General features: G+C 35.7%; 1 protein-coding gene across 1 annotated transcript; it reads left to right on the forward strand.

Annotated features, from left to right (window-relative positions):
* Positions 1-4902: 4902 nt before the first annotated feature.
* Positions 4903-8118, forward strand: LOC103417863 (cytokinin hydroxylase-like). Its single transcript, XM_008356020.4, has 4 exons — positions 4903-5234; positions 5367-5596; positions 5899-6507; positions 7474-8118. The coding sequence occupies exons 1-4, from the start codon at positions 4967-4969 to the stop codon at positions 7900-7902; spliced, it is 1536 nt and encodes a 511-aa protein (XP_008354242.1). The 5' UTR covers positions 4903-4966; the 3' UTR covers positions 7903-8118.
* The last annotated feature ends 1276 nt before the right edge of the window (positions 8119-9394 follow it).

Genomic DNA, 9394 nt, shown 5'->3' on the forward strand with positions numbered 1-9394 from the left:
TATAAGAGAAATACTAAGGAGACCCTTCCAAGTATGAGATTCTCCCATGGATACTCTGTCACCTCATGTTTAGTGCATAACATTAAACTTTAAGGTGGCATAGAGTCCATAAAGAGTCACATTTTGAGAGTCCTCTTAACAATTCTCAGTCCATAAACATTTTGAGAGTCTCCTTAACAATTCTTTTTAGTATAAAATTAAAGTGTATATGTATGTATGTATGTACTTTGTTTTTTTTTTTGTTTTTTGTTTTTTTGAGAGAATGTACTTTGAGTTCTTGGATGTCATGCAAATTGAGAGTTCATAAAAATTCTTGTAACATCCCACATCGTCCAGAGGAGTGGATCATGTAAGCCTTATATGTATATTCACATCTCTACCTAGCACGAGACCTTTTGGGAGCTCACTGGCTTCAGGTTCCATCGGAACTCATAAGTTAAGCGAGTTCGCGCGAGAGCAATCCCAGGATGGGTGACCCACTGAGAAGTTCTCATGTGAGTTCCCAAAAAAAAAATCGTGAGGGCGTGGTAGGGGCCCAAAATGGACAATATCGTGTTACGGTGGAGTCGAGCCCGGGATGTGGTGGGGACTTGGGCCGGGATGTGACAATTTGGTATCAGAGCCAATCCCTGGCCGAAAGTGTGTCGACGAGGACGTCGGGGCCATAAGGAGGGATGGATTGTAACATCTCACATCGCACAGGGGAGTGGATCCTGTAAGCCTTATATGTATATTCACATCTCTTCCTAGCACAAGGCCTTTTGGAAGCTCACTGACTTCGGGTTCCATCGGAACTCTGAAGTTAAGCGAGTTCGCACGAGAGCAATCCCAGGATAGGTGACCCACTGGGAAGTTCTCGTGTGAGTTCCCAGAAACAAAACTGTGAGGGCGTGGTCGGGGCTCAAATCAGACAATATCGTGCTACTGTGGAATCAAGCCCGGGATGTGGTGGGGGTCCGGGTCGGGATATGACAATTCCACTCTTGAAAGAGTCTCCTTAGAATTTTTTTTCTTTTCCAAACGTGTCAAATTCAACTTTAATTTTCTTTTTGGAAATTCAACTTTAAATATGAATTAGTAAAGGAATATGGAGATGATTAGGAAGATACTTGTACTAAAATAATCACCATGGAATTAGTATCCGAGAGCATGTGGCAGAAAACTCCATTTTTTTCTTCGTACTTCGCATGCATGATTTTTAACGTTGAAATTAATCTCTGCTGACTAATCAATTTTGTTACTTTTAAAACGTTTCATTATATAGAAAAAGAATAAGGGAAATGAAAACTGGTGATTATATGTGACATACTACAATTTTGACCGGAAATAGAATCAAGACTGGGACTCTTGCCACGATGGATGAGAACGTTCGTCCCCGCCTTGTCCTTTGAACCGTTCTAAGGCTCAGGCAAGGCTAGATAGAAGTTCATGCAGAGCACAAGTTTTTTATGTTATCCTATATTATATATGTACACACATATATATACATATATACAATGACGGATCTATGATTTGAATATTAGGGGTTTTAGTGTTAAATATATGTTTTTAGATAAGAACAGAGTGTGAAACACGCAAAAGGAAGGTAACATGCATTATGGTCCGTACGTCCATCTGGCCGTGCACACTTATTACAACATTCTATAAAAGCATACATGTGATTGATATACGGTCGATGTCGTTGATATTGAAACTTACGACTCTTGATACATGGTCGATATGATCATTATTAGAACCTCAATATTTTAACTGTAACCTAGAAGTACTCTCCTAGATCCTTAACTTGTTATCAGTTTCATGATGCAAAAATTGGAAAATAGATAACATGCATTATGGGCACGATGGATAGGAAACCAATTTGGTGTTCAACAAAACAAAAGGAAGGTAACTGATTTGTGGCGGCCGGCATGCAGTCGTTACAAAATTGGCTCAAACGTGAAAACCATGCCAGTCCGTTATGTTTTGAATTTATGCAAGATCGTCCGCTGTTGAATTCAAATATGTAATTGTTGTCAAAGTCGTCAGTAAAAGTATGCATGAAACATATAATTTTTAGATAATTCCCTCCAAACTGATGCACGTTTGTTTCACAGCCTCCATACGGGGCTTCTGGTCAAATATAATTAATCCTAACGTTTGTATGCTATTGGACAAACAAATGCATTATTTTTATGTGATCTAATACGGAAATTCATGCAATGAATTCTCAGTAAAGATGAAAGTCTTGCATTAAGTGCTTAAATGATTTCCATCAATTGTATGTTACTGGACAAATGCATTATTTTCATGCCATCAAACACAGAAGTTCATGCAACCGAATTCTCAGTATAGATAAAAGTCATGCATTAAGTGCTTAAATGATTTTCATCAATTGTACGTTACTGGACAATGCATTATTGTCATGCGATTAAATGCAGAAAGTTCATGCAACCGAATTCTCAGTAAAGGTAAAAGTCTTGCATTAAGTGCTTAAACGATTTCCATCAATTGTATGCTATTCGAGAAATACATTATTTACATGCGAGTAATGTTAGGGAGACCAAATTTTTTAAACTAAATTTGCAAACTAAATGATGTGGTTGTAGATGATTGGATTATTAATTAAGTGCCGATTAACTTGCTTATTTCTTATTGGTGACACATCATTTGGTTTAAAAAATTTAATCTTCCCAACATTACTCTTTACATGCGATCAAACGCGAAAGTTTATGCAACCTAACTCCTAGTAAAGATGAACGTCTTGCATTAAGTGCTTAAACGATTTCCATCTGTTGTATGTTATTAGACACATGCATTATTTTCATGCGATCAAACACGGAAGTTCATGCAACCAATCTCTCAGTAAAAATAAAAGTCTTGCGTTAAGTGCTCAAACGATTTCCATCAATTGTATGCTACTGGACAAATGCATTATTTTCGTACGATCAAACACGAAAGTTGATGCAACCGAACTCTCAATAAAGATGAAAGTTTTGTATTAAGTGCTTAACGATTTCCATCAATTGATTTTGAATCGGATATGTAATCATTTTACACATGCACATTGTTAATAAACATCTGGTTTTGCGACATTATTCGATCATGTAGTTGATAGAAACCACTAAAATATTTAAATTTGAGTGTTTTTAGAATATAATATATATATATATATATATATATATATATATATATATATATATCACATGTACTTGATGGGTAATATATATTTGAGATATACTCTTCTGTATTATTAAAAGAATCATCTTCTAATCCATTAAATGTGAGTCTCGTTTTTAAAGTATGAAACCATGGCATGTAAATCTCGAGTGTACTATTACTATAATTTACAATTCTTATATTATAAAGTAAAACATTAATCCTTAATATATATTTTGTGAGAGTAACGTTATTAAACACACAAAACTGACACATTTTTCAACATCGATTCTTTTTTTTCCATCTTATACATATGATCAGAGTTATTTTTACGTCACTCTCTATAGATTATTGTCAGATTAATTTGATTTTATATCATTTTAATTAAATGACATAAATTTGGAGTTGCTCACTAGTTTTAAATAAATATTAAGCTTTGGAATGCGGCAACTGATAAAAAAAATTGAAAAAGAAAAACTAATCAAAATTTCTTTCTGGTCTCCAAAGCAAGTTGTTGACTGGAACCACAGCCGTACCCTGGAACAGGATAACAATATATGATGTTATAAAACAAAAATGAAGGAATAAGTCTTTAAAAAAATGTAGTACTATCTACAAATCCACTTTTACTTCTTGCTCATCCTTTCAAGTTTTCGGTTATCGAATTGAATAAATTAAAAAAAATTAATGATAAAAATTAACAAAAATGTATGAAAGATAAAAATAGATGTATAAATAACACTTTAAAAAAAAAAGTGAATAAGAAGAAGAAGGGACGGTGCTCCGACGTCCACACCATGACAGAACACTTTTCAGCCGCAAGCCCAGTGCTTGTATGAATTGATGATCAAATCCATGACAAAACAAAAGGGGCTTTTCAACAAGGGCAAAAATGAAATAAACGCTCGACAACAAACGCTTTAACTTCAACAAAAGTGAGTTCAAATTTTAGTGCGTATAAGAGAACATACTCTTCTAATAAACTTAACTAAATTCGTCTCTTCAAAAGTAAGGGGGTGTATTCAATTGAGATTTAAGAGATTTTAATTCTTTTAATGAATCTAGGGGTATTCATTCAGGATTTTAAGTGATTCTCTGAAATTCTAGGTGTATTCAATTAGAATTTTAAAATAGTTTATTAAAATCCTTAGAAATCCAGGTATATTCAATTAAGATTTTAAAGAAGTTTATAACATTTCAGGTGTATTCAATTAGAAATTGATTTTAAAGAATTTGAGAAAGTTGAGGAATTAGAGGGAATTGGAGAGATTTCATAGTGTATTTTAAGTATCCACAAATCTCACATCTTCCCAAGAGATTTCGAGGGAATTGAATCAAAATTTTATATGGAATCTCTACAAATCAATTAAACTCCATAAAAATCCATGGATTTATAAATTCATTAAAATCTCTCACATTCTCAATTGAATACACCCTCTTAAATATTTAATTAAAGTGTAAATGCAGACACAATGTTCTCATCAACTGCCCTAACTTACAACTAGAAAGTTATAACCATTTGGTTGCTCGCATAGAGGTGGAATGGGAATGAAGGAACTAGCTAGGAAAACCTTCACATCCATTCAAAGGAAGGTAAGGCCCGGCCCTTAAAAAAGCCACGTCATGAAAGTTTTGTAGGTCATGGTCAAAACTTCCGAGTTTGTTTTTTGGTCCAAATTAAACTCAATCAGCATATCCCCTCGCCTCCTCCTATAAATACTCCCTCCATTCTCTTCTAATACTCACAAACATACAAGCCTAGCTAATTACTACAACAACGTATTAAGAGACATACAGAGAGAGAGAGAGAGAGAGAGAGAGAGGGAGAGAGATGGAGACCATTGTTCTAGGTTTTGTCATCGCCATCGTCATGGCACTTCTGTATGTTTTCTGCAGATTAATATTTTCTTTCTGGGTTTTTCCAGTTCTTGCGTACAGGAAGCTCAAGAGAAATGGGTTGGATGGTCCATCTCCAAGTTTTCCATTCGGAAATCTGAGTGAGATGAAAAAGAAGATCATCAATGTTCAAAGTTCAAATATCTCCCATGACATACACTCAACTCTTTTTCCTTTTTTTACTCGCTGGCAACACTCTTTCGGTAAGTAAACTCACACGTTTAAGTGCCCGTTTGATAACCATCTCAGAAAACTTTTGCACGTTCAAATATTCATGTCCATAAGTGATAAATGTTTGTATAAAATGATTGATTTGTGTTTGTGTATATTTGCAGGAAAGATGTTCATTTATTGGTTGGGGACGGAGCCATTTTTGTATATAGCAGATCCAGAGCTACTGAAAAAACTGTCTACGGAGGTGACAGCAAAGAACTGGGGGAAGCCTGCGGTGTTCCGACGCGATAGATCCCCGATGTTTGGTAATGGCCTACTCATGTCCGAAGGCGATGACTGGGTCCGTCACCGCCATGTTATCACTCCTGCTTTTAACCCAACAAACTTGAAGGTATATATACCCCTCTCTCTCTCTCTCTCTCTCTCTCTCTCTCTCTCTCTCTCTCTATATATATATATATATATCAAACATATAATGTATTAGATAGAGTACTGTACTTAATGCTTTGCCCATTTCTACTTTCAGTTTGTTTATGTGTAATTTATAAACAAACCAGAAATGTGCAAAGCATTATATTCCACAAAATGAATATAAAACCTTAAGTAGTGAAACATTTGTTCTTCTAGTGCCTTGGCTTTTAACATTTTTTATCAAACCCACTAAATTATATGCCATGTCCAATCAATGTACAGGCAATGGCGAGCTTAATGGTGGAGACCACCAACAAAATGCTAGACAACTGGGTGACTCTCATAGATTCCGGAGCTCAAGAAATCGACGTCGAGAGAGAAATCATAGCAACCGCCGGAGAAATCATCGCCAAGACCAGCTTTGGCATCAGCGACCAAAGTGGCCGCCCAGTGTTCGAAAAACTAAGAGCCTTGCAAATGACACTCTTCAAAACGGTTCGTTTTGTGGGAGTTCCTTTCGGAAAAATGTTGCACCCTAAGAAAACCCTAGAGGCCAGAAAACTTGGGCAAGAAATTAACCAATTGTTCTTGTCACTTATTGACGAAAGGCGAAAATCCATCAGAGGGTCGACGCCGCAGCACGACCTGCTTGGCTTGTTGCTTAAACAGAGTGAACAAGGAGGCTTCACAAAGTCCTTAACCACACAAGAACTAGTGGATGAGTGCAAGACATTTTTCTTTGGAGGTCATGAGACAACTGCATTGGCAATCACATGGACAATGTTGCTTCTGGCCACTCACCAGGATTGGCAACATCAGTTGAGAGAGGAGATTAGGGAAGTGGTCGGAGATAAAGGAATTGATGTGAACATGCTTTCTGGACTAAAGAAGGTAAAACCTTTTTCTTTCTGTCCTTTTGTTTTGTCCGATAAGATGTGCTTATTCAAACACCATAAGATAGTACAGTAACACATAAAGATTTATTCATAATTCAAACATGGACATCATAAACAGAAAACACTTCTCCAATAAAAGACATACCCCCTGAACACTGTCACGACGCGTAAATAAAAAAATAGGAATTTTAACGAAACACTTTTGGTACTGTTTACTTTTAACCAAAAACCACATTTTTACATTTTCCTGTTATTATTCACTACACCTTTATTTGTCATTTTTCATTAAAACTAATTTTGTTTTGGACTTTTCATTAATTTTTCTTAAAAAAAAACATTCTAAGTTAACTTTTTTTTTTCTCTTTCTATATGTCACACATTTGTCTCATCATTTTATATCATGCATGCATGCGTGATTATAAACTTATATATATGTGGTGCATCAGAATTTCTATAAAGATAAAGTCTAACCTTAATCATTCTATAAATATAGAATCAATGATGGTCTCCATGTAGGTCGTTAACTATCTAATCGAGTTACTTAATGGCTGCTTAATCAACTTGATTAGATAATTACTTGGTCGTCAAGCTGTGGGTACTTGTTAATTAAATAACTAAAGAAAAAAGCGGCTTTCAGATTTGGTTTGTCCAAATATGCAACTCTGAAACCCTAAATCAAAGAGACAAGAAAAAAAAGTCAGACCTATTTGGTCAAATTGTCAGCGGTCAAACAACAGAGTGATACATTTGACCACAGTCCACGCTTTTGGCACGTGGGAAGGGTATTCAATGCTCATGACATTCCCATTCGCATCCGGTTAGGGAGAGATTAACATGTCACTCTCACATACAATAATAAAGCAGCACCCTTTTTTTTTTTTTTTTTTTTGCGCCTGTAGATGTTTATGTATATTAATATTGATCAGATAACTCATTGGTTGTGATTAATTTAATCATGCAGATGGGATGGGTGATGAATGAAGTCTTCCGACTGTACCCTTCGGCACCAAATGCACAGAGGCAAGCCAAAGCCGACATTCAAGTGAGCGATGACTTGTCCATTCCGAGGGGAACCAATATGTGGATTGACATCGTCGGCATGCACCACGACCCGGCCCTGTGGGGCGAGGACGTCAACGAGTTCAAGCCGGAGAGGTTCAAGGACGACATCCACGGTCGGTGCAAGTACAAGATGGGGTACTTGCCCTTTGGGTTTGGAGGTAGAATGTGCATTGGTAGAAACTTGACGTTCTTGGAGTATAAGATAGTTCTAACCCTAATTCTAACTAGGTTTTCTTTTACCATCTCTCCCACTTATTGCCACTCCCCTTCTATTATGCTCTCTCTAAGGCCTTCCGATGGCCTGCCGCTAGTACTCCAGCCCCTCTAGGCACTTGGGCCCTACGATCTTATCATGTGTTCATCAACCATTTCTTAAGAGTTTCTCCTTTTGCCTTAAGAGTCATTCAATTAATTTTTTATTCATTAATAAATCCTTTCAAGTGGCATCTCATTGTAAGCCATATTGAATATTTGGAAATTAGTGGCTCTGTTATACTGAATAAAAAGCAAAAGAAACTAATATCATGACAATTAAATGAGCAAAGGATACGACCGAACCAGTCTTTAATTTGAAGTCCCAAGGGGATGAGTCTTTTAGGACCTGTGAGTTTTATTTCACTACGAAGACAGAAGACAAGGTATAATCACAATCATTACGTATTGAAACTTATTGGAGCATATTTAGACAATATTCGACATTCATGGGATCAAATGAGTAGGCATTTGGGACATTTTGGAATTTAAGCAAAAAACACATCTATATGCTACTAGACCACTAAGAATGAATACTCAAAAGATCAAAGCTTACTGGGTGTTAAAAGTACATAGCTTTTTCTTTTTGGAGTGTATTTGAATTGTTTTCGACATTCATGGGATCAAATGAGCGTCGTGTGATACATTTCGGAACTTGAGTAAATAAACACATATAATATGCTATTAGACTTTTGGGAATGACCACTCAAAAGATAAAAAGCTTATTAGGTGTCAGAAATACATAATTTTTCCTTTTTGTATTATATTGGGACTGTTTTCAGCATTCATGAGATCAAACGAGTGTGCTTTTGACATACTTTGAAAGTTAAACAAACAAACACATCTAATATGCTACTAGACCACTAAGAATGAGTACTCAGAAGATCAAAAACTTTAGGAGAGAAAAATACTGATATTCTTACTCATGGAGTATCTAGTAAAGTGTTTTAGGACTAACTTATCAAGTTGGGAAAGTTCTATCTATGCACCAACTTGAGGGAGAATGTTGACTTTATTGTAAATATTCTAGGATTCCTATATTTTGTAGGTTTAGGATTTGTAATTAATTGTGATCTTTAGGATTTAGTTTTCCTATCTTTTGTAGATTAACTTCCTTGTATTGGACATTCCCTTCCTTTCTTGTATTGTAGATTACCTTCCTTGTAATTAATTGTAATTTTTAGTATTTACTTTCCTAGTAAAATAAGGCGTGTATGCCTGTATAGTACATAGTATATATTATAAACTTATAAGTTGGATAAACTAACGAGACATTCAGAGAGAGAGAGAGAGATATGGAGATCATTCTTCTAGTTTTCGTCATAGCCAAGGTTTCCATTCGGAAGTTTGAGTGAGATGAAAAAGATCATCATCAATGTTCAAAGTTCAAGTATCTCCCATGACATACATGATACACTCAACTCTTTCTCCTTTTTTTACTCGATGGAAAAACTTTTTCGGTAAGTAAACTCACATGTTTAAGTGCCCGTTTGATAACCATCTCAAAACACATTTGCCCATATATTCATATCAATAAATGATAAATGTTTGTATAAAATGATTGATTT

This window comes from Malus domestica, chromosome 01 (assembly GCF_042453785.1).
Source record: "Malus domestica chromosome 01, GDT2T_hap1".
In the NCBI taxonomy this organism is placed as follows: Eukaryota; Viridiplantae; Streptophyta; class Magnoliopsida; order Rosales; family Rosaceae; genus Malus; species Malus domestica.

What these genes read in the sequence shown, in the direction of transcription:
- LOC103417863 (XM_008356020.4), top strand. Translation starts at nt 4,967, where the DNA reads ATGGAGACCATTGTTCTAGGTTTTGTCATCGCCATCGTCATGGCACTT. An exon ending in TTAACCCAACAAACTTGAAG is followed by an intron (nt 5,597 to 5,898) that starts GTATATATACCC and finishes ATCAATGTACAG; the next exon opens with GCAATGGCGAGCTTAATGGT. An exon ending in TGCTTTCTGGACTAAAGAAG is followed by an intron (nt 6,508 to 7,473) that starts GTAAAACCTTTT and finishes TTAATCATGCAG; the next exon opens with ATGGGATGGGTGATGAATGA.